This window comes from Passer montanus, unplaced genomic scaffold (genome assembly GCF_014805655.1).
Source record: "Passer montanus isolate IOZ18808 unplaced genomic scaffold, ASM1480565v1 scaffold3, whole genome shotgun sequence".
NCBI lineage: Eukaryota > Metazoa > Chordata > Aves > Passeriformes > Passeridae > Passer > Passer montanus.
In genome coordinates, this window is record NW_024367707.1 from 6081611 (window position 1) to 6107262 (window position 25652).

At 35.8% G+C, this 25652-nt stretch overlaps 1 protein-coding gene across 2 annotated transcripts in view; it reads left to right on the forward strand.

Moving 5' to 3' along the window:
* ADGRG2 (adhesion G protein-coupled receptor G2) overlaps window positions 1-25652 on the forward strand; it is a 57885-nt gene that overhangs the window by 28249 nt on the left and 3984 nt on the right. Inside the window, exons 4-26 of one of the 2 annotated variants that reach the window (XM_039714495.1) lie at window positions 1842-1880; window positions 3245-3277; window positions 4711-4773; window positions 5771-5812; window positions 7667-7714; window positions 8281-8348; window positions 9929-10002; window positions 10819-10858; window positions 10981-11015; window positions 12298-12380; window positions 13008-13068; window positions 13558-14243; window positions 15844-16042; window positions 16368-16524; window positions 18578-18727; window positions 18948-19070; window positions 20213-20258; window positions 20364-20467; window positions 21115-21239; window positions 22004-22272; window positions 22962-23061; window positions 23382-23656; window positions 25247-25348. In XM_039714495.1, coding sequence (XP_039570429.1) covers window positions 1842-1880; window positions 3245-3277; window positions 4711-4773; window positions 5771-5812; window positions 7667-7714; window positions 8281-8348; window positions 9929-10002; window positions 10819-10858; window positions 10981-11015; window positions 12298-12380; window positions 13008-13068; window positions 13558-14243; window positions 15844-16042; window positions 16368-16524; window positions 18578-18727; window positions 18948-19070; window positions 20213-20258; window positions 20364-20467; window positions 21115-21239; window positions 22004-22272; window positions 22962-23061; window positions 23382-23656; window positions 25247-25348 — 2922 coding nt within the window. The remainder of the gene's footprint in view (window positions 1-1841; window positions 1881-3244; window positions 3278-4710; window positions 4774-5770; window positions 5813-7666; window positions 7715-8280; window positions 8349-9928; window positions 10003-10818; window positions 10859-10980; window positions 11016-12297; window positions 12381-13007; window positions 13069-13557; window positions 14244-15843; window positions 16043-16367; window positions 16525-18577; window positions 18728-18947; window positions 19071-20212; window positions 20259-20363; window positions 20468-21114; window positions 21240-22003; window positions 22273-22961; window positions 23062-23381; window positions 23657-25246; window positions 25349-25652) is intronic. The other variant, XM_039714496.1, reaches the window with a different exon arrangement.

Consider the following 25652-nt stretch of genomic DNA (forward strand, 5'->3'; position numbering starts at 1 on the left):
GAATAGGGACTGGTTAATTTCTGTCTCATTTATGATTTCTGTAATTTTCTTCTCCTGTTCTTATGGCTGTCCTGCTGCAGAGCAGGCTGCCTCTTCTGAGTTGTCTTCCTACATCACCTCCAGAGGATCTTCTTCCTCTTCCCTAACTGGGTCAACCTCCACTTCTATAGCTCCCCCTTGACTGTTATGGTTAGGGTTGTGTCTCTGATTCAGCTGCAGCATCCATTTGTTTTTCCTTAGATCCAGAGATCCTATTGCCCCTTCCAGGGTGTGGGACACAGGTAGGTGTATGTCAGGACCCAACACTACCAAAAGTCTCTGTCTTTGGTGTAAGCAAGCCATCCTTCCTGCCAGTGGTCTTCCTTCTCACCAGGATTCCTTGGCTGTTTGAGTGCCATGCCATTCACCTCCCATGCCATCAGAGGTGAATACTGCTCTAGGCACCTGCCCAAATTCCCCTGCATACCTTGCTCCCTAGGAATTTGTTCCTTCAGGACACTTTCATGTGTGTCACCTCCAAGTGATTGGTTACTGGAGGTTCCACAGGATGGCTGGATTCAGAGTTTGAGGATGGTTGTGCAGGCAACAGGTGCAAGTGGACCACCACTGGTGGAAGAAGGAAGGTGTCAGTGTCTGAGGGCATTAGTCGTGGTGGAGGTAATCTACAGCAACCTGGACAGCAATGACGACTCCAAGGATCCGAGTGCCCATTGCATGTGGCACAGTTTAGTGCCCACCAGTGTGACATGGTAGTGGTGGACTGGCCAGATATCAAGGCATTACCTGTCCCACCTACTCCTGTAATTTGGAGAGAATCTCTCTCTTCTTCTGCTACTGTTGGGCTTGAAGCCTGCTATGCTTAGTGTCCCACCAGTTTCAGTGACGTGAGAAGAGTTTTTCTTCCTCCTTGCCCAGACGGGGTCTCACCTATTAAAGGTGCTGAAATAGGTAACAGTGCTAAGTATAGGTGATGCTGTGTTGCTGCTTCTTTTTCGAGGCCCAGGATGGTGTTTTGAGTGGTGACAGGCTGCAGAGAACATTTGGAGCTGTCTGCCACTTTTCCTCCACCACAGCATGCACATATCACTTGCCTTGGTGACAGGTTCCCTGCAGTGGATGATTTAATTGATCTGCTGGGCCTCCTCATTTATGGCTGAACCACCACCTTTAGTCCAGGGAGGCTTTAGTCACTTGGCTCACTTGATGATGTATGTTTCACATTCATGATCACGTCAGATCCATCCCTTGATCAAGAGTCCATCTGCGTGTTGCATCTCTCCCTGGGTGTCCCTAGAGATATGTTTTGTGGGCCCATTGAGCTGGAAATAGCTCAGCTTTTCATCCCAGCCCACATCCCCCTGAGCTGCTTCCTTTCTGGCAGCCTGATCTTTCACTGTTTAGATGTTCAGGTGTTCTTTGGTGGTGCAGCTCTTGGACACATGAGTATTTATATGATGTGCATGCACATCATGATGTTACGTGTTATATTTTTAGTTGATGCTATTTTGGTCCTCTTCATCTTCACTCAAGCAAATGTGCTGAATAGATTTCTGAAGACACTGGAAGTGGAAGAGAGGTGGCAAAGCTCATGGCCTAATCTGTATCTTCCATAAGTATAAAAAGTTGAACTGAGGAAAAAACTGAACTCAAAAAAGTTCAACTTCCAGCTTTCAAAAAGTCTTGACACATATTTCTCAATAGATGCAAAGTAGTCTTGCAAACCATTTTGAAGTGAGGTGAGTACCACATCTAAAATGGTTGTGTTTTAAAAAGTGTGTATATGTGTGTGTGTACAAATATATAAAATCTTCTGCTCCTAAAAAAATCTTCTTCTTTTGCAGTTGAAACTACTGCTACACTGCCTAGCAGAAAAATAACAGGTATGTTTGGGTTCTGTGGAATTTTGCCCCATTGTTCTTCTATTTAAAGAAAGTGTATAGTAAGATTGCTGATGATGATACTTTTTAATTTTTGGAGATAGTTAAGCATATGCAAACATTAGCAAATTAATTTTCTGTATCATCCTTGTGTCTTATTAGCTAATTTTGTGGTGCAAACAGCATAAGTAATTTTCCAGAGAAAATAAGAATAAAGCCACTGAGATGATTCTGATTCTCCCTTCACTACAGAAATTGTATTCACATTTTTCCTTTGGAAAGAAGGATATTGCTAGTTTTCAGTAAGGCAAGCAAATAGTTTTACTGGAGCAAGGAATTCACGAGTGTTTAGTATTTCATAAAATCCTTGTTTACTATTTTTAGTTTAAAAAAATCTGCTTTTCTTCAGGGACTTTTGATATCTCTGATTTAAGTCTTCTTCAGCAGTAGAAAAGGCTTTACAGTAAAATTAGTGTATTGTAACTAACATTATAGGATGACTTTTGGACTTTGAGAGATGTTGAAACACCTTGAGTATATTTTTTAAATAATGCTTCATGTTTGCATCCAGCTGCTCTTTAGATTATATTTCCGTGATAACTGTGACCTGTAACTTGACTTGTCTCTGACAGTATCAAAAACCACCCAGTGACTGAAAGAGCCAACTTTAAAGTTGCTATGTGAACAAGATATCAAACTTCCTAATTTCTTTCTGATCAAAATACTGACTGTAACAATATAAAAATCTGATAGCTAGTGTTTGCTATGTAAATAGTTGTCTGGTTCCTGTTAAAACCAGAGGTTCAATCTTGAAATTAATTAGGTTTGTTTTTTTTTAATCACTGCTTTTTGCAGTATAGAAAAGAAAGTACATATTGATGGGATAAATTTTAAGTAGCAAATCTCACTGTTATTATGAAAAGTCTGAGAATAGTTCTTCATACCCAGCTAGAGCCACCTTGCTGTGTATGCTTGATTCCCATTCCCAGTATTAGCAAGACACTCAGGATAAGCATGTAGCTTTTGGGTTGGTGTGGCACATGTCTTGGGTCTTTAGCATTATACAGTTGTGGTTTTGCAGCATTATACAAATCAAAATGTCCAGTAGTTCCAGAAAAAAAAATTGTCTTGCATTGAATTCTGAGTGCATAAAAATTATGACTTTTTTTTTAACAAGAGTTTGTTACATCTACCTTTTTTGACAACCAGGAAGTGTTGGTCTGAAAGAGCAGGTGTTGCCCTCTTCTGGTGAATGCAGTAAACTTTTGATAATATAAGAAAAGCCTGCTGAGGATGATAATGTATGTGTCTGAAACTGAAACTTCATAATGGTCTTTTTTTCCTTTAATCTGAAATAAAATTCACAGATTCTGAAGAATCAGCTGCAACAACAGTGTTTGGTAAGAAAATCAGGACTTTACAGATTTTTTTCAATTTTTGTTATTTTCTCTTAGGTAAATCTGCTTTTATCTGAGGTAGTGCAGAAAGGTTGTAATGTAATAGAGTTCCAAAACTAAAATATTTTAATTTCAAATTACTTGTTTCATTCTACATTGTAATGAATGCAGAATGAAACAGTGAAGAGTTTGCAGAGATGGCAGGGGATGAAGACTGTAGTGAGAGCTCCTTTACATCTCCTCTCACGCTAGCAGATGGCATTTCATGCAGTTTATTACACTACACACACAAAAGAGGCTCTAACAACCTCTGGAACCAGAGGTGATAAGCATCATCTATGAAAGCATTTAAAAAAATTAAGAATGAGACACACAGAAATAACCTGTGTGAAAGCCAGTTGCTTTCTTGCTTAATGTATACTGACATAGGGTGAGTGCTCTGGATAAAAGAAATAATGCAGATGCAAACACACATGATCTTGTTATTTTACAGATACAGTCTCTCTTTGGGAATGGTTTGTCTTTAAAACTGCATCACATTCAATATTTGTGTAGTATGTAGTAGGCCAAGTAATACAAGTGAAACCAGCACTTAGCTTTCCCTCTGCTCATATTTTGACTACTTGTTAGTTGCCTCAGAAAATTTCTTCTGTTGTGGATCTGCTCTGGTCCATTTAAAAAAAATAATTAAGTTGTCATATTGAAGTGATATAAAGTGGTCTTCTAACCACTTTATATTTCTGTGCTGGCACCTAAAATATTCTTACTAAGCACAGCCCTTTAAATTTTCATCTATTGTCTTAATTTCTTTTCCTTTTGATGTAGCTGAAAAACACTTTACACCATTACTTTATTTTATTTATCTATGATTATTGACAAAACCAGCTTTTTTGGAGAGACTGTTTGCCAAACCCAGTGAGTCATCACTGCTTATGAACGTTGTGAGTTCATGCGGGAAAAGGTACTTGGGGTTCAGCAGTTATTTCAGTTGGATATGCAAAAATGCGTCTGCATCTTCTGAAAGAATGAAACCAGTAAAAGGGACTTATTTGAGGAAAATTTGATTCCCAGCTGGTTGTATTCAGATACCCAGATTTTTGAAATAATGTGAACATTATTTCAATTATTAGTATTGAAATAATGTGAACACTCCTAACAAGCTTTGCAGTTGTTCTTAAAATGAAATTCAGATAAATAATATTCAGTTTCTGTTCAAAATCTTGTAGGCTTGATCTTTTTTCTCAAAAATTCATAGAAGTAGAATCTTTCTTAAGATGATTTTTAATTTTTTTAGGTTTTTTCCGTAGAATTCTCTATTGTTACTTTTATCATCTATCCTATTAATTCTTCAGGCAAGATGTTATTAATGTTTGTCTTATGTAGACTTTGCTGGATTTAGAATTTTGAGCTTTTCTTGTTTAATTTTATTTTTATAGCTTTTACTGTTATGAATTTTTCTATTTCAGATATGTCTTCAGAGGAGACTACACAAAGTACAGGTGAGAATTTGCATGAAGAGAATAAGGTTTCAAGGCAGATGTTAGTTGCATTCATGTTTGTTGCTTTTTTTGTTCCTGCTATTTTTAGTAACTGGAATTTGTTTATTCCAAATTATTTTATTTCATGCTTTTAAAATTTGTATTTATCTGCAATCAGTACTTTAAGTGTGCATGATTAGGGCTCTGGGGTACACTTAACTGAGCTGTAAACCTTTCTTTTTCTTTCAAAAAGAAAAGAAAGAAAGAAAAGAAAAGAAAGGGTTTTTTTTGCTTACCAAAACCCAAAGAGGGAAGATATATTTTTAGCAAGTATATAGGGGGTTTTGTATATAGAATGTTTTCTATGCTTTCTGATACTGTTTAAGCTATTTTACAGAACTAAAATGCACACCCCATTCTTTGAAGATACTTATATAGGTACTTGCAAGGAGTTGTCAAATAGGATCAGAAAAGACTCAATCAGAAGAACTTGTTACCCCTTCCTTTCCTGGTTTTCCCATTTCAAAACAAGGAGTAGTTTCATTCCATATCAGTATGGATTCCTCCATGCCTCTATAGGACCTGGACATCCTGCTGTTCTTGACTGTTGATTCAAAAACACATTTTTAGGACAGGATTCCTCCTATACTGAAGTGCCCATGTAGAACAGGATAAATAGGAATCACCTTAAAAGCACCACTTTCTACTCTGAACAGCTGGGTGCCAGGAATCGCTGGCTCAGATGAGGATACAAACACTTAATTGGATGGGCCTTACTCCACTTGCTGCTTTTGCATTTCCCACACTGAAAGTAACTTCATTTTCTTAAAAAATGTCAGGTGTTTGCACTTTTCCTGGAAAGACAGAGTCTGAAATAGAAATGAGAATTTGCATGGTGTTTTTTAACAAAAACATGTATTGCCTGGGTTTTTTTAAGTTAAAATGTGAAAAGTTTTGACTTTCTTTTTGTTGTTGGTTTTTTGTTTTATTTTGTTTTTGTTTTTTTTTTTCATAACAGAAGCCCTTACAACAACAGATTATTACTCCACCATCACACCAGGTAGGATTTATCTATCACCACTGATAACATTTTTGTGCATCTCAAATTTTAAGTATGTGTGAATTCAGGAAGTTTGCTCCCAAATGTGTTTTAGTATGGCTTTTACTTGGTATTGTGGTGTGTCCTGTTAACTGTCTGCCTTACTTCACATTAATGTCCAGTCTGGTAGAAGAACTAATTCTGCAATGTTTCTCTAGATGGCTGCATAAAGAAGTTCGGTTATTTTGTAAGTCAGAACAGTAGGTTCTTATATTTACCACAAAAATGGAAGAACCACAATCTCAGAAATCTTCATGCATTTTAGCAGATTGAAGCAAACTGAACACAGTCATTGTATTTGACCTCAGGGCAGGCCCAGTAGGACCAGGAATTTTATTTTTTAATTATCCACATAAAAGCTCAGTAGCCCCATTACAATGGATTTGCTCTGAGTTGGTGCAAGTGGAAGAAGAATTGGCTTGGAGCCTTAATGGCAAGAATAATTTGACTGTATGAACATGACCTGCAGAAACATTGCAGCTGTGTTATCTGATGCTTTCAGGGGACTGGAAGTCCTAGTGATCTTTTATCAGTCTTTTATTCTTCACACTGCTAATCTATTTTTGTGCATTTTGGTGGCATGCAGAGATCTTAAGACTAGAGAGCACAAAAATGGGTGCCCTGTGTGGAAAAAGGAGCTGATGTTAATCCTTTGTGGCATTTTTGGATTTTGTGTTGGATTTTTATTGTGTTTTCCATGTAGCAAATAACTTTGACAATTTATTGTTATATTGACATTTGATTATTGTTTATCAGTTATTTATGAGCATTTTTTAAGGATTGTTTAAAAAAAGCAGTATACAAGATTTGTAACTATTACAATGCCAACCAAAGGGAAGGCAAATTTAGTGTCATAGAATTGTTAAGGTTGGAAAATACTTCTAAAATAATCAAGTCCAAGCATCAAATTTATTTGATTCCAAACTGCTGTCAGAATTTTTTTTTAATAATTTGAATATTTCCACCAGCTTACAGTCTGTAACCTCTGGTGGCTTATTTATTGATGGTGATAAAATTAATAGAGCAACAAACTTTTACAGTCAAACAGGGAAGGTGAAAAAAATTCCCTTCTCGCTTGGTACTAACTAATGATAACAGCAGAAAAATTAGAATTTGGTTTTTTTTTCTGTTAATAGAGTCCAATCCATCTGCTTAAATAAGGCAAGTTGTTTTCATGAACAAGTGTAGGACTTTTGTCTTGGATGCAAATATTGTTCCAGTGCTTTATTTTGTAATTATACAACAGAACCATCTGTTTACAATACCCTAATTTAGGATCAGTGTTATTTCTCAGCAGTGTAGGTTGTATTAAAAATACAAATATATGGAGCAGCCAAAAGCTGCAAAATTGAGCCATGTTTTACTAGATAAGAGTGTACATGGTTGCTGTCATCGTAGCTTGAATTCCATCAGGTAGAACAGTTTTAGCTTCATGCTATCATATGGAGCCATTGTAGGATTCTCAGAAGCAGATAGTATGCTGCCTAGTGATTGAATTCTGTGATAATTAAAGAGCTTATCAATTATACACTGGTTTCTGTTTCTATTTAAATTTTTTAAAAAAGAAAATTAAAACTGCAACCCCTTGCATGTAAGTCTTCTGACAAAACTGTTGCAGAAAATTATTCAACATTAATTAATCAAAGGCAGCATATTTCTGAATACTAAGTCTTGGAAAATGTCATGGTAAGTGCTGTAGACAGGTGAAACCTAGACAACATATCAGATACTGGAATGATTGTACATATGTGTGACTATATTGGATTTAGGTTTAACTTTTTTTGTTTGGTTTTTTTTTCCCCAACAAATCTACAGCAGGAGAAACCATTGTATGCAACATAACACGTGCCTGTAATTATTCAGGTTAGTGGTTTTCTTTTCCCTTTTTTTACATAAAATATTATCCAACTATTTTATACTCTGAGTAATGTTTAGCTGCCATGTAAAAGCTAGTTCTGTAATAAATTTCCTTGTAAATTTAGAGAGATTTTATATGAATTCAAAAAATATTAAAGGTGGGGAGGTTAAGAAGTGTTTAGACTCTTGTACTTTTGATATTTGGTTTCTCATCAAAGGCACACAATTGCAGATAAGAATTGTGAAAAGAACCCAAGAAACAAGTAAGCTAAGGAGTTCTATTTATAGTAATGTGAAGTGCAGTTTTTCTGTTTTGGGAAAAGATTAGCTGGAAGGAATTTAGGGACGGCCATCAAAATTAAATATATAGAACATAATTAAGCTGTTAGACCAGTTCATTTGTTGAAAGAGGTGAAAAGATGGAAGACAATTGCAAAAATAGATAAGCTAGTGCAAGTGTTCTTATTTCCCTTGTATCAAAACACAAGACAGTAAGTTTTGCAATTCTCAAGAAATTTTACATTCTGTGTTTTAGCATTGATTTTCCCTAACTTCTTTACTTTCGGTTTTAGTGTTCTATGTGGGCAAGGTAAAACTTCGGGCGAGTGAAGAAAGTAATGCATCGCTAAATGTAGAAATAGTAAGTATTTTTTCTTTTAAAACTTTTTTTTTAAGGAAGGTTGAAGTGGATTTGTTTGTCTACACTTAAAAAAAGTAACATGATTCTTACTGTGTTTGCAGTACATGATACTATTTGCAGTGAATGGAACAGCTCTGTTTTAAACAGCTGCTTTGCAGCTGTAGAGAATACCTGTAGAGAATACCAGTCTTTACTTCCTACAGTAAAGACCTGTATTCTCTACATAGCCACTGAAAGGAGGGGAAATCTCAAGATTTACATTTAGGCACACAGGATCTTCCTTTGGAGATTAATTTAGGCACTTGCCTTTGGAAGATGGGCATCACTAGATGGCATCTATTTGGGCATAATTAAAATTGGATTATATCCTGGAATAATTCTTGTTGAGATTCTCATAAGTAGTTCTCTGGCTTTTTTGTGCATTTTTTCAATTATGCTTTTGAATGATCATTCTATGTTATTTGGCTTGTGGTTACTGGGTTATTAATTTTGCAATAGGCTTATGTGACATGAGTGTGTCCATTTATACAACACAAGAGAGGTTTAAGAGGACAGTGTCATGCATGGCAAGGACCATATAGATGACCCAGTATCAAGGTAATACTATGAGGAGGAGAATGTTTAGTTGTTACAGATGGAAGCTGAGGGGAGGAAAAAAGAACCTTGTGTCTTTATCCTACACATGCCTGTCAGCCCTCAGCCTGAGATTTCACATGCCAGTTCCTGAAAGCATGAGAGTAGTCAGCATTGTAACCACAGAGAAGAGCTCTACACATGTGGAGCACCAGGTTTGGGCAGGGATATGCCCCTGGCAAAAGCCACCTTTACATTCTGTTGTGTTTCAATGGTGATAATGCCTGCTGCAACTGTCCTAGCATGGTAACATTACACCTACAGCTTCTGGTAAAACTGGTTTCCATCTCTTGAAACTCTTGCTTTTTAGAAGAGTATTTCTTAGGAGAAGTCAATGTCATGTATATTAGATTATCTTTTTCCTCATGGCCCTTGCTGTTTGCACAAAATGTAAAAATAACCAGTAATGCTGGTAACAAGAAGAGCATGAGAATACATATATAGAAAGGGCTCTTAGATAAATCTCAGTGTATCCCCAGACCCTAATACTGGATCATTCTTATTTACCTCAGTTCTATCATGTCTTTCACTGCAGTTCTTGAGTTCTCACTCTCAGTATTCTGTCATGTATTATTTATGTCATTTATGGAGCTTGTCCCATTGCTGGACTTAAGAGTTAAAAAATTAATTCAGTGTCTGGGGTAAGCTGTCTTTGTTGCAAACTAAGCCAAACTCCTCTTTTTCCAGCATAAGACATGGTGAGTTTACTGTCCTTTTGCCCCTATCTTTCACAAAGATGTTGGGGTTTGGTCTATACTAGATCAAAATTTCCTTCCATAAATTGTGACAACAATGTCATGGTAAAATACTTGTTGCAGTGTATTAATGAAAAAAAGTGCTTCTTGTCTTTGTAATTTCAGCCTATTAAAATGTGTGAAATGAACAATTCTCTTTTAAGGCTAAAAATGACTGGTTGTACTTAGCTGTGGGATCTTTTTTCCTAACAGATTAATAACATAACCACCCACAATCAAGTCAAAAAATTAATTGAAATTCCAGCACATACCTCACAAGAACTGAGGTAAGTAATTCTGAATAAGAATTTAAATATTTTTTGTATTTGAAAAAGATGAAGTGAGACCTTCCATGTGTTGAGTGGACTTTGTGTTATTCCTGCACATTAAAAATTTCACAGGTTCTAAGTTCTTGCTCTTTAACATAAAGTTCATACTTGTTAGAAAGCCCTTAATTAGTTTATGTACCACTGGAGTTTCTTTTAAAAAATGGCACAACTAATGTTTGTTATAATTTAAGGATTCAGTTTATCTGGTGGGAAATGATGAAGAGAACCTTCCTTGCTCCATGTTCTTTAATAAATATTCTTGAAGTCATAGCTATGGTTTTATTTTGGTTTCATTTTTTCTTTCGCTGTCATTTTAAGGAGAGGTTTGCATGAGTGAATATTTCCCAAACTTACCCTGAAAATTAAAAATATGTGGTTGGCCAACAAATCTTGTTTGTAGAAGAAATCCAAATTTCTTACTCATTCTATTTCTGTGGCTTTGAGTATAAATTTAGAATTCTATTCCAAGTAATGCTTGACAAAAGGCAACATTAAGATTTATCTTCTGCTCTTTTAAATAACATTTAAAATGTGTTGATGTTCAAATGTGATGACAGAGGTTTAAATTTAGTTTGTGTAGTGACTAATAAAAGTCAGCTCTTCAAATGTTTAATGCTGGTGGTGTTACAGTATTACAACTGGTCTGACTTTAAAAAATCATTGATTAACTAGAAAATTTTTTTCTCTGTAATTTATTTTTTAAATTAAATTGTTGCAATTGTTTTTAGAAACATAACTAAAAATCCTCCATAACAGTAATACTTTATTTTAAAGCATTTCAGAGTTCAACAAAACCTTGCAAGCAGTAAGTGAGGTAAGATTACTGATTGTTGTTACTCTCTGGAAAACCTTTTTCCAACTTACTTCTGATAAAGCATCACTCCTGATTTCTCCTTATAAACCCTTTTTTTTTTCTGTTTTCATTTGTCATTACAGTCCTCTGTTATGGAATGCAGTGCTGAAAACCAGAGGTTTGTTTGTAAATTTTTAAAGAAAAAATATTTAAAAGCTCATATATTGCCTTGTAATATGTGAAGTATGCATGGCGCTTTAGCAGAAGAAAAAGACAAACTCTCTAGGAAGTTCAGAAGTTCAAGAAACAGGCTGGAGAAATATGTATAGGTTAACAAAGAAATCTTCATTTCTGAATATTGTCCAGGCATTAGTGATTTTGAAAAAACCTTTTAGAGTTTGTTGGTTTTGTTTAACCCAAATGTATTACTTCTTATTACTCTTCTGCTGTATTGCCTGAGTCATGTAACTGGGAGCACCAGAATTGCAGACCTTGTGAATGCAATGCAATCTTTAGGAGGGATTTGCTTCAGACATCCCAAGCTGTTCTTCAGCTTGGGAAACCAACCATCCTTGGGGTAGGGGGAGCCTGAGGAAGTAAAGAGTTCAGAGTCTGGAAACCATGGATGATCAGAATGGCAAAGCTGCTCCAGAGAGGTGATCTCGGAAACCCTAAAAAGTAGATGATATCTCAGTTTAATTGCTACTCACCATTAAATTGTCCTTTGGAAATGCTGTATTCTAAAACAAAATGAAACTTCATTTCTCCAAATGCTTGAATCTGGACTTTATCTTCCTGGATTAGGATGAAAGAAAAGTCCAAAACACTCAAATAAAATAGAAAGTAGTCAGATCACCCCTTCATATCATATACTGGCAGTTGCTAGAGTAATCTTTTAATTCTTATGGGCTGGAAAGAAACCTTTTCATTCATCTCTATGTTTGCATTTGCTGAATATGAAAAATTCCCTGGAGGTTTCCTAATTTAGGCAGGGCTTCAAGTCCTCAAACTATAGTTGTAAAGATGGAGTTACATGCTGGAATGGATCACTGAAGTTTTCTCTAAAGTTGAGAGAGAATACTGGCTTCCTCTGGTGGTGGAGGTTTCATAAACACTGGCATATTTACACTAACAGCAGAGATTACTTTATTATCCTTGCAAAATTATCAAGTCTTTAATGGCCAACATTGATCAGGGAGGACCCCATTTAAGAATTGACATAGTAGAGAGAAGGGACAATAAGTGCCAGAAACTGATGTATTATGCTTTTAATCAGCCTGGCATAGTGGTTTATGTGCATTAAAAATATGCCCAAATCTGACAGAGCCTAGAAATAGTGTGCTTTTACACTTAGCATTTGTACTAATGTGCTTTAATTTAGCATTTGATGTTACTTTCGTGTATTAGAAAGATGAGGCAGCTCTGTTTCTTGGATCTTAAGCTTTTTTCCTCTCTTTTAGTACACACTGCAATTTCATAATGAAGCTGGCTGAGAGAGAGAATATAAGCAGTTTAACACAGAAAGCAAAAATAAGTCAACTTGGTAAGTTGTGCTTTAAACACCGTCTCTTCACAATTTTATGTAAACATTTGTGGTCTTCAAGTAGCTAAAAAGACAAGATAGTTACTGTTAAATCAAAATATTTTTTGTTTCAGACGATATAAGTACCTATAAATGCAGCCTTCTAATTTTTGGGGGTGTATGTGAAATAAATTTCAGTATAAAATTGCCAGCCTCTTTAAAAGAGCATACTTTGAATGGATTAAGCGTAAAATAAGATGAGAACATAAATGTCTTGCTGAAATGACAATCTGAATTGAAAGGGTTCTTAAGTAGCCACCCTTTCTTAGTGATATTGTGACAAGATGGAGTACTGACTCATACCATTTGTCTATGTTTCAAAAGCTGTTGTGTTGCTTTTTGGTTTGTTTAAAATTTAAAAAAAAAGGGAAATCTGAACTTGTCAGGCATTGAACAAAAATCTGGGGGTATGGCAATATTCTGACTGGTCAAGAGGTTCATTTGTTTTGCAAAACTAATTCAAGAAGATCCAAAATAAATTATGCAGTATATACTGTTGTTTAAAGACATAGTGCACATGGTTAAATATTCTACTTAATGGTATTAGCAGTTGTTATGCTTAAGGATAATGCTTCTTTGTCATCTCAGATCAGTGCTGCTGTTCATCACTGAAGTACTGTTCCTTGACTGCTGAAGAATTACGAATGTAGTAAGTATAAATACCAAATTTGACTTGCTTATTTCCTAATTTCCAAATACATTACTAGGGTCAACTTCCATGCTTCAGTGTAATAGCCAGAAAGGCCTCCACAAGAAAAAGCTGACAGGTATTTTCCAGTCTAGCTCCCTCCTCTTTCCTCCCTCTTTCCCTTCCCTCCCTTCTTATCCCTTTTTCTCATTTTTTGCTGATGCATCTAGTTTTGTGTTCAACAACAGCTCACCCTCAGAGCAGGCAGCAAAGGCAGTAGTAGTATTTGTTTATGGACTTGCTAGTTAACAACCACAGCAAAAGAGAATGTAAGAACATTCTAAATATTAGAGCATGAAACATCCAATCTGATTGATTTTAAAATATACATTATTATTAGTATGTCTGTATAAGTTTTATATATATATTCCTCTATTGTAATTTGTTTTCTTTAAAATAGAAAAAATGTTAAACATAACCTGGATTTTTGTACCTTTTTTTCTTTTACAGTACTATACAAGTGCCACCTCATTTTATATGGGTTCCTTCCCCTCATTCTCCTTCTCCTAAAAAGACTTCCCTCAAATCTAATTCTTTTATTCCCCCCACTATACTTTCTGCTAAACAAAGCCCCACAATTAGACCATTGATCCCACCATTCACAGAAATTTATTTTTCTGGAACTCTTTCCACATCTCCCCTTACAAACCCTCTTTCTGAAAACTCTATGCCTTCCACCAGTGTTACCACTACACGCTCCTCTTCTGAGTCTCTTGCTCAACCTACCATGCCAACTTTTTCTTCCATAACTTCTAATAAATCCATCACAGTTCCCATACCTCCAACAAAATCTGTCACGAATGCTGCTTTCTCAATTAAATCTGATGCTGTACACCTTAACAAGACTGTTACAATACTTTCTCCTTCTGTAGGATACACTAAACATTCTTCACTTTCTTCTTCTGAACCTCACAAACTTCCAATTGTAAATACCCCCTTTGAGGCTATCACCAAATCTGTTGCACAAATTCCCCCTGCTTCAAGCCAACCTATATCTGGTCACAAAAATGTCAGTACAGTACCTATTGTTCCCCTTACTCCTTTCACAATATCTTTGACCCCTACTGCTAGTCCTGTCAACCATTCTGTCTCAGTTTCTCGTCCTCATTCTACTGCTGATGGCCATGGGACCCCAGGTAAATATGAAAAGTACATAAATATTTTTGTTTGAATGCCATATACTGGATTTGCTCTTAAACTTCATTAAACAATGTTATATATATGAAACATGACCTTATAATTATTGTGAATTACTTTGGATGGGAGTGTTGATCTGCTGGAAGGTAAGAAGGCTCTACAGAGAGGTCTGGACAGGCTGGATCGATGTGCTGAGCCCAACTGTATGAAAGGCTCAACAAGGCCAAGTGCTGGGTCCTGCACTTGTGTCACAGCAACCCTGGGGAACAGTCCCAGCTTGGGGAGTAGTGTCTGAAAGCTGCCCAAAGGAAAAGGACCTGATAGTGCTGGCTGACAGTGGCTGAACATGAGCCAGGGTGTGCCCTGGTGGCCGAGAAGGCCAGTGGCATCCTGGCCTGTCAGCAATAGTATGACCACCAGGACCTGGGCAGGGATTGTCCTCCGTACTCAGCACTGGTGAGGCCACATCTCACACCTCTTGTCCATTTCTAGACCCCTCACTACAAGAAGGACATTGCGGTGCTGGAGTGAGTCCAGAGAAGGGCAACAGAGCTGGGAAAGGGTCTGGAGGAGTCTCAGGGTTGACCTTATCACTCTGTGCAACTCCCTGAAAGGAGATTGCATCTAGGTGGGGGTCAGCATCTTCTTCCAGGCAACCAGTGACAGGATATGAGTAAATGGCCACAAGCTGTGCCAGGGAAGTTGTTGGACATCAGGAAGAATTTCTTCTCTGGAAGGGCTGTTAAGAATTGCAATGGGCTACCCAGGGATGTGGTGGAGTCACCATCTCTGGAGATGTTCAGGGAACAACAGGACATGGCACTCAGTGCTGTGGTCTAGTTTGCAAGGTGATGTTTAGTCAAAGGCTGGACTTGATCTTAGAGGTCTGTTCCAACCTAAATGGTTCTGTGATTCTATTTTGTGTGAAAACTCTGAGACAACTTTCACTTGATGTGCATGTATTTTAAAATACACTCTAATGCCTTTGGGCATGGTGAGTGATGCCTCACCCTACACCATTGTTTGTAACTGTCATAGGTAGGTACAGTGCTCAATTCCCATGAGAACAAGTGTCTTTTGGACTGAAAAAATTAAGTCAGAGAGTAAGGTAGATTTTTTTTTTAAACTAACCTAATATTTAAAATACTGCACAATAATGTTGGATCATCCTTAAAATATTATCATTGACTGGAAATATTCTTAGTGGCTATGTATTTTCTTATGAAAATTCTATACAAGCTTCTTTTCAAATTTCTGACACTATCTTGATTTTACTCTACATTCAGGCGTTCAGTGGCTAAAAATTCAAAATAATAGGTTATTTAATATATTAAATATGTATTAATGTCTGATGTGAGGAACTTTGAAATCAATAAACCATGAAATTGATGTTGGCAGTTTTAAACCTTGCTTTTTGTTTTCATGAGATTTAAATTACCACTGTCCGCAAAGTAGCTGATAGGGAGAAATTACATGACTTGTTGAGAACCTTTATGAGTAGTTATACAATTTTTTAATCAAGAGAACTGTTTAATTTTTCTGCTTCTCCAAGCTTACATTATTTGATGAACACAATGTTTAACTTTTCATTTATCACAGGAAAAACCCTTTCAGCTACCACAAATATAACTTCTGTACACACCACCATTAGTATCGCCACAGCTGAGCAAATCGTGTCCAAAATAGAAAATGATTTAGCAGCTGGAAAAATAGAGCCAAAAGATGTAGAAAGGATGGTTAGTGAGGTGAGCACTATCCTCACTGCTTCTGAGCCATTACCACCACGAATTTCTAACAGGTAGGTCATTTTGGCAATAAATTACAGGAGTGTTGTATTTACTGCCTTGACAAATTGGCTTCAGCAAGTTTCACTTTTTCATAATCATAATTCAGAAGAATATTTCTTGTTCTTTTATGTAGTTATTCAAAATGGGAGGACTATCATTCTAATGTTACCAGCTCTACTATAATATAATGCCATGGAAAATGGTGGGGGTATTTTTGTTGACACCATAGGAAGTGATCATTTTGCATTACACTCAGATTATTGCTCCATAACCATGACTTACTTGAGAATTTTGGGTGTATGTGCTTGGTATACTAAGTATACTTTTTCTTAACAGAATTATAAAGCTGGTGGACTATATTGGCTTAAAACTAAACTTATCAACATCATCTGCTGAATTTGTCTCCCCTTCCTTGGCTCTGGCAGTTGTCAAAACCAACAGAATCCGCTCCAACGAAATGTCCTTTGCTGTCCAGGACTCAGCTGATCTCCAGGTTACAAAATACTTACAATACCTACAAATTGTCAAACATTTATTTTAAAGTATTTATGGTTTTATATTTATAGGAATATGTGTTTGTTTATGGTCAGTGTCAGGATCTTTAGTTCATATTAGTTTCAGACTGTTTTTTAAGCCCTTCACATTTTTTCCTTTAATTTTCAACTGTGTAAATAGGTGTAAAAGAGAGCTGACTTAGCAGAAACTGGCAGAACTAATAAGCTGTTGGACAGGGTACAGAACACCAGAATGGACAAAATGCTTGGCAGAATAACTTTGCCTCAAGCCCCCTGAATCATTTATTCAACCACCATGACAGTGCTGACATTTGTCAAGGAATGTTGCCAGATGGCTTCATCTGTTAGAAGGAAATAATTGTAGAGGGTTCCAGAAAAGAACTATTATGTATGTTGCTTGGATAATGATGCTCAGAACATTTGTCACTAATGGCATCTCAGCAAGAAAGAAGTGCTTAGAAAGTTTGGTTGGATCCCCTTTATCTCATTCAAAACCTCCCTCCTGACAGAGAAAATAATGGACAATACCAGCCTTGGAGGCTTAAGCAAGGAGAGATGGAAAGTTTTGGACCAGTTTTGACACATTCTGCCTCCTCAGAGAAGAAAATAGCTTAATGTATCGTAAGCCATATGTAGTACTGGAACTTTTCTGTGTTACTGAAAATTATATAAATGTTTAACATTTGAGTTCTTTTCTATTTCTTAGCAATATATAGTGCATGAATGTGAGATGACTAGGAGATGCTAGTGCTGACATACAGATACTTGCTAAGGAATGATTTTTTTATTTCATGGCATTGGCAATGAAACACTGAAAATTTTCAATAAATATCATCTACTTGAAACTAGAGCAACAGGAGAGCTTTTGTGGAATTGATTCAGGATTTCTTTGGTGGCTGTCTAAACCAGTGATCTCCAAAGTGGGGTTTTAGTACACCAGGGTGTGCACACAACAGTCCAGTGCAGTGTAGGAAAATGTTATTTATATTTATAATAAATTAAAAATACATTTTAAAAAGTATTTTTTAAAAAATGTTTTATAACTTGCATAATATATTAGTGAAATAATTGACACATGTAACTTATGGGTAGGTATATAGTGGGGTTCATGCTCAAAAACTTTTAGGGGAGGCATGATCAAAAACATTTGGAGTGCACTGGTCTAAACAGATGAGTTAAATCACATTGTTAGGGCACTCTGGGGTGTTCATACTGTTACTCTTATTACAGCCATTCTTTCAATACTCAGATAATTTCTTTCTGCAGTACTACTAATGTTTCACATCTCCCAGGAACTCTGAGGTGATGATATTTGTATGTAAAGGACTAATGTGCAACAGGAATGTTGAGAGATTCTGTACTAAACAAAGCTCCCTGGACTGTAAGCACAGCAAATAAAATGTGCAGCACATAAAATGGGTGAAAGTTCAGATCTCTTTTTGTACAGTATAAGATCACTAAACTCTTGAGGTACCTGAATTGTAGCTTATCCAGTTTACTTTTGTAATATTTGCCAGACAATCAAAAAGTTAGTGTTTATGTTCTTATCTAAGAACATAAACTTAACCTCCTGAACATAAAAATGTATTGATAAATAATGGCTATTTTAGCTTTTTCTGAATTCTGACATACTCCCTACAGGGTATAAAAATTCTTTGCAGGCTTTCATGCTGTTGATCTCCCTACACAGTTACAGCTACACAGTGTTTTTGCTCCTCGCCTTTTCTAAATCAATACAAAACACACAGCGGTGTGTTATGTCCCTGTAGGAAAATGGTTAAAACCAGATTATTTTCCATTATTTTCCACTGGCCAGATTATAGCCAGTGGTAGGCAGACCTGAAGTGGGATGCATCCTTCTCAGTCCTGTCAGTGCTATTTATGCATTGTAGCGGGAGAGGAATGAAAGCAGCAGTGGGTTTGTGACAGTAATTAATGAGGTATTCATTTTGAAGTTTTAAAGTGAAAATAAGTAATAATTTATTTATTTGGAGACTGAAACAAAGCATAATCCTGGTGTTTATTTTTCAGATCTCTCTAGGAGTTCAGCCAGTTCAGAATTTAAATAATCTTGGATCAATTACACTTCCTTCATTGTTGCTGAAAAATTTACGCATTGAAGAGTTGGACTTGGCTTCTAGAATTATATTCAACTTCTTTAAAAAGACCACTGTGTTCCAGGTATTTTTTGGCCCACTGTTCATAAGGATTTAAATTCAAGTTTAGAGCAAAATATGAATGGATTTTTTTTTCCCCACAAAACATATTTTAAAACTTCTGACTTAAAAATACTTACTTTTGTCCAGTACTTGCTCCACATAGTAAATGAGCTTGTGGGTGCTGTACTCTAGTACTGCTTCCTTTAGGATTTTAAAATCTGGAGCTTTTTTTGTCATTCCAGGATCTGTCCTTGAAGAATGCATCTTTAATCAGCAGTGTTATATCATCAAGTGTTGCTAACCTCACAATTAGTAACTTAACGGCAAATGTTACTGTCATTTTGCAGAATATCAAGCCTAATCAGGTAAAATTTACATTTTGGCAGACTTAAAGTACAGTTTTGTTGCTTCCACTGAAGCTGTTGTGGTGGAAACATTTTACTAAGAATACAGGTCAGCTTGTTCTGCTTTACTAGTGTGGACACTTCATCTCCACCCAGAAATTAAAACCACTCCTGTTTGCTTATTTGCCACTGGTATAAATTTTGGTTCTCAAGTAGTGTAAGGTAATTTTGCTCTATCCCAAATTCATCCAGATTTTTATCTTTCTTACTTACTCATCTGTTTTAATCTACAAAGAATAAAAGCTCTTAGAGGGAAGACTGACAGTGTGGGTTGCTATGGCAGATGCTGCAGTCAAGACATTTGTGGGTGTTGTATGGCCAGAAAATAAATAAGTATTTATTCTTAAGGGAACTGAAACACAGGATTGTGTCATCTGGAAGTATTAGGATTCTTATACACCGTCTCTTTCTGAAATGAGCATCAAGGATTAAAGTCTTCTATCTCATATCATAAGAAAGTTTTAAATATTCAATTATTTGAAACTGAAAAATGTGAGGATTCCGCTAATGCATCTGGAGCTTTTTTCAGGAGTTGGCTTAGTGGTGTCTTTACTTGTTTTGACATAATGAGTTTTGAGATATAACTGTAGAAGTATTAGTTTTTATAACAGTATAGTGTATTGCTGCTGGTATTTATAGAATTTGCATGTGTGCGAGGAAATTTCTGTGTGTTTAACATTGTGATAGTAGGAAGTGATCAGATCTTTCCAAATGAAAAGGTTTTTCCTTTTCTGTGTGGTCATGACTTCACAAGTTACAAAGTCTGGAAGGAGGAGAAATCTCAAGAATTTGTATGGTGTGGGAAGACATTGGAAGAGCATTCAAAAGGTTCTACCAGGAACAGAATATTTGCATAAGCATAAGAGCTAGCTAGCTCCTGTCTGGTGACTTGAAATTTGTTCAGCATATTTTTGAATGCAGTTTGTAATATTAATCCTTTTATGCACCTAAATTAATTTTGTATTCACGTAAAACAGGCATATTTGCTGTACAGTGTTTATATATACAGTGTTTATTCTTGCCTGAATTAGATCATTCAGAGATAATTTGATCCTAAACTCACAGTTTAATAAGTCATTTTTTTTCTTTTTACTCCTAAACAGGATAATTCAACAGTTAGATGTGTTTTTTGGGACTTCAATAAAAATGGTAAGTACTTGAGATCACCCAAGATGCTATGCTGTTTTAGTTATGTTAATTCATGTTAATATAAATGAAGCCTTTTATGAATAACAAAGCTGCTTTTTTTAACAGGTGGACATGGAGGCTGGTCATATGAAGGTTGCACAGTCAAAGAAAGTAGAGTAAATGAAACAGTCTGTTCATGCAACCATCTCACAAGTTTTGCAGTTTTGATGGTAATTATTTTCAAAATTATGCAATCTTGCCCTTATTCAAGAACGCATTTAACCTTGAGTTGTCTTAAGCAAGTCAAGATCCAATAAGCCCATACAACCTAATAAATAATACTGAGGTTCTATTCACTTTAGTGTTAGTACAGATAGCCATACAGTTAGGCACATGTTTAAACTCCTTGTTGAATGAGAGTCCATGACTTCCACTAGAGGAAAAAAAAATTCTTTAATTGCTGCAGCTTTTGCATTGAGGCAGCTGTTTATACTCTAAATAAAATTTAGGAAATAAAATTTGATAAAATAAATAAAATAATATTTGATAAAATAAATAAAAAAAAATGGGTTTTTAATCAAATGGAGTTTCACAATTAGGGTAATTAGGGTCATAGAATTATAAAATAATATCTCAAGCTGGACGGGAAGGGACCCATAAGGATCATGGAGTCCTTGCTCTTTACAAGACTAGATTGGCTTTTTTTTTAATCTAACCTACCTTTTTTAAGAGCCATGATGAAAGGAATGGAGTCCTTTTTTTTTTTTTTTTTTGGTAAGTGTAGAGGGAAAGGTATGTTTTGATTTTTTAAATTTTTCTTTATACTTTTCCATTAAATAAACCTGTTCTCTGAAAATAACTTCTGTTTCTGTTTTAGGACTTGTATGGAAATACTCCTTTGAATCCCACACAAGAATTGGTACTGACTTTTATATCATATATAGGCTGTGGCCTCTCTGCAATTTTTCTTTCTGTTACTCTTGTGACCTACATAGCCTTTGAGTAAGTACCCATTCAGCTGAGATCCCATTATTCTTCAATTGTGATTGATTGTAGTCTTCACTGAGAAATCCTTTTCAATAGTTATGGATTCTATCCCCACAAATAATGCACAGATTTGGCTAGTCCACCAGGAAGATGTTGATTCAGTTTTCAGAAATGTTAATCTTATGAACAACTGAATTATCATGAGCCTCTAGGCAGTAAGAAGTGAAGAACCAGCACTCTGAAGTATTTTATAATGGATTATCATAATAGAAGTATGAAGGAATGTATTTAAGATACAACATACAAAAAGCAGTAAAGAATTTTAGCATTTTTAAAAGCATTTGTGTTCTTTCTTTATTCTCTCATTATTCTAAGACTGGGACTTGTCTCTATCAAGGCTTTAGATGCCCAGTCAAAAGCTTGATCTAGTTTAGCAATAAGGAACAGACACCTATTGGGTTTGGGTGGCAATGTAACAGTAAGTCCAACATACAATGGAAAAAAAAACAACCCATGGTACTAAACACTGACTCCAAGATTGTTTATATTTATGTAAGCTTTTCTAAAAAGCTTTATATATACAGACTATTAATTTGTAAGTACATTGTAAATTGTTGTCTCCATGTATAAATGCAACGCATGATGCATTGTATATGAATGAAAATGTAATTTTTTTTTCTTGTCATTTGTGAATGCCAAGGACTGCAAGAGAGGAAGTAAGCCAGGGATCCATGGACAGCTGATGTCATCACATGAATTTTCTTTTTTTTTTTTTTTAGGAAAATCCGGAGAGACTACCCCTCCAAAATACTTATTCAGCTGTGTGCTGCATTACTTCTACTCAACTTAGTTTTTCTCCTTGACTCATGGATTGCACTGTATGATACACGAGGCCTATGCATTGCAGTTGCAGTATTTCTTCACTATTTCCTCTTGGTTTCCTTTACCTGGATGGGTCTGGAAGCTTTCCACATGTATCTGGCCCTTGTGAAAGTCTTTAACACCTATGTACGGAAATACATTCTTAAATTTTGTGCTGTTGGTTGGGGTATGTATTTTTTTTCCTTTTTTATGGTAAATAGATAATTCCTCTTATCAAGTATTTCAGTGAATGTGATACAGGTTAGAAATTAAAATTAGGCAATCATTAAATGTTATGATATATGTTCCACCTTTCTGAGGCATGGAGTCCCCCCAGCTGCAGAACTGAAGTTTCTGCAAAGCAAAGTGATAATGAATTTTCCTTGTGCTAGTACAATAGAACCAATTTTGAATGTGGATGTTTCCATTATTCTGAGAATAAATACCAATAAGTATATATTCCATTTCTGGAATAGCACTGTTGCTAACAAAAAGCAGCAAAACCTGATCTAACTGGATAGAGGATGAAGACATTCAAGCCTGATTTTTATCTCCTGTTTCTTTCTTAAAACATATGTAAGAAAGAAAATTGGTTATCCTGTAAGAGTCTAAATCAGTTTGAAGACTGATGGTATTTGTTGGTTTATTCAGAAAGTTTAGGAGCTGGCTGTGAAGGACTCCTCTTGTTTCTTTGCCAGCTGTGCTCCTGAGCAGTTTGAATGCTGCAATTTTTCAGACAGCTAGTAATCATCAGAATTCAACAGCCAGATTTCAGAAACAATATGTAGATTTTGTAGCAAAATATAATAATTTCAAGTTCTCATAATACTGTCTCATTTAGGATTTTTATGTATGTGTTTTCTCATAATCTTTTAGGGTTACCAGCAGTAGTTGTGTCCATTGTGTTGGCAGTATCACCAGATAATTATGGACTTATAACCACTGGAAAGGTTTCCATAAATGGACCTGATGAATTGTGAGTTAAAGGGAGGTGCTCTGGGGGATGTGAGGGTGGAGGGGGGCATGGAGGGAGGACCTACAAATTGCTTTTCTTTAGAGTGAAGAGGGGGAAGGCAAGAAAGCCATAGTAGTGCTTTGAAATAGTATAACTCCACAGTACTTCATGTGTTTTAGGGTTGTTACCTTTATGAAGGTTCATATCCTTTGGTCAAAAAAAATACTTTTCTTGTAAAAGGCAAAAATGGTTTGCATGGAAGAAACTACAAGTTTGTCTCATGTTTATTTGACTTAGTTTCTGTTTCTGATAATGGTTGACAGACTGTTCTTCTGTTCTAGCTGCTGGATCAAAAATAGAATTGTCTTCTATATTACTGCTGTGGGATACTTCTGCCTGATATTCCTGATCAATATCAGCATGTTCATTGTTGTGCTGATCCAGCTCTGTCGTATCAAAAAGAAGAAACAACTCGGTGCTCAAAGGAAAACCAGTATCCAAGATCTTAGAAGTGTTGCTGGCCTCACATTCTTGTTGGGAATTACTTGGGGGTTTGCTTTCTTCACAGTAAATGAGGTATTTACTTACCTCTTTACAATTTTCAACACTTTGCAAGGTAAGTTTGTCCTCCATGTAAGAGCTCCCTGCCTATAATATAAGAAACCAAATATTTTGAAACATAATTTTCTTGATTCAGCAATAAAAATTTAAATTTGATATGTGCATTAGCGTGTTAATTATTTTAGAGATGAGATGATACTGCTTTATAGTAACCTTAAATTGCAGTTTTGTTATGATAAGGTACAGAAAAACTAGATACTGTTTATACAGGTATGGTATATTTATAAATATTGATATTTCAAAAGTGTATTCAAACCAGCTATCCCTGGAAGTGACTGTGTTTCCACTAATAAACAGATGCATTTTGAATACTCGGTTACTTTAAATTGTTCACGTTATAATGCAATTAGTGTAGTGAAAACAGTATAATTTCTTCAGTTCCCCTAAGGCTTCTGGAGGAGTTTTGGCATTCAGCAAAGGGTTATTGAGACAGGCAAGGCTGAAACATCTAAAAGTTAGTGACCCAACTCTTAAGAATGGCCTATAGAGTACTAAGAATTTATGAGAAGTAGATATGAAAACATAAAGTTTTGCAAAGCCTAGGGTGCTACTGGACATATCCAAAAGCAGAGTTGCTGCATAGACTTTTTTATAAACAGAAGGTTTTTTTATAAAAAACCTTCCAAACATGGAGCAGTTGTATCTCATATACTTATACTTATATATAAGTATATTGTAGCTGTCCCCAGTGTCCTAAATATACCTCAATTGTCCTTCTGAAGTTTGGATCCAAACTTCTGTTTAAATGGCCCTTAGATGACTGACTGGATGGTTTCCCAGAGAGACTGAAGCAGTGAAAGTTGCTGTTCAATGTATACACCTTTCCCCTATTTGCTGTGTTGACTTACTATTATTTACTATTCATTCTAAACCTAATACAACTGTTTCCCACTTCAGATTGGAAACTGTGCAAAGATTGAGTGTCCCTTTCCATTAAATGGGGGCAATTCTGATGAACTTCTAAGCAGGGAAAGTGGGATGCCACCCTGTGTCAGTTAGTAGTTAGTAGTGAATGGGGAATAGACAAAGAGACTTTAATGAGGCACTGGGAGGAGATGGGATGAGCACCATCCCTTCTAATGAACATTTGAAATTGTGGTAAAGGGGGTACCATCTATTATTATTTTAGATATGAATTATTTTCTTTGGATGAGTGCTCCAAATTTTGTAACATTGGTGGTAACATGTTAGCTGCTAATAAAAGATGTAACAGGATGTGCTAAAAAGGCTTCATAGTCCGATAGTGTGGTATACACCCTCTCTTTGACGTTGCTTTGAACTCTTTTCCAAAAGCATTAAGTAAATTTCAAGATCAACAGAATTTTTCCCTTTTTATTTGATAAAAGGAAACTTTATGTACCTCGTGTATTTGGTTGTATTTGTTGGTTTTTGTTTTGTGTGTATGATTAATCTATGTAAGAAAAAAGTGCTCTGCGGCATTCAGAGTTGTAAACTTTTTCAGCAAAGAAAGGTGTCATTACTTTCTAGTAGAAATTTAAAAGAAATGAAAGAAAACCAAAACATTGTTCATTAGGAAGTAGTAAAAGTGAATTTTGCAACAATCTTTTATGTTATTGCTTTGCAGGGTTCTTCATTTTCATCTTCTATTGTGTAACAAAGGAGAATGTCCGTAAACAGTGGAGAAGATATCTTTGTTGTGGGAAATTCAGGCTGGCTGAAAACTCTGGTAAATATCAAACTTTTTTTAACTTCTGAATTCTTATATTTAATGTTAAGTTCCTGGCATTTTGTAATAATTACAAAAAAAAAAACCAAAAAAATTCAAAAAACCCAGTTGATCATGTTGCTGCAGTTGCAGTTCTAATTTATTATCCAAGATACAGTAAACCTCCAAAATTATACTCTTTGAAGGTGGTAGCTGATGCAGCGCTTGCATGTCTACATGCTGTGGTCTTAAGCTGCTAACTGCTAAGAGATGACCTCTTCCACTGCAGGGTAAAGGCATGTCTTTGCAGAAGACTTTTGGTCAG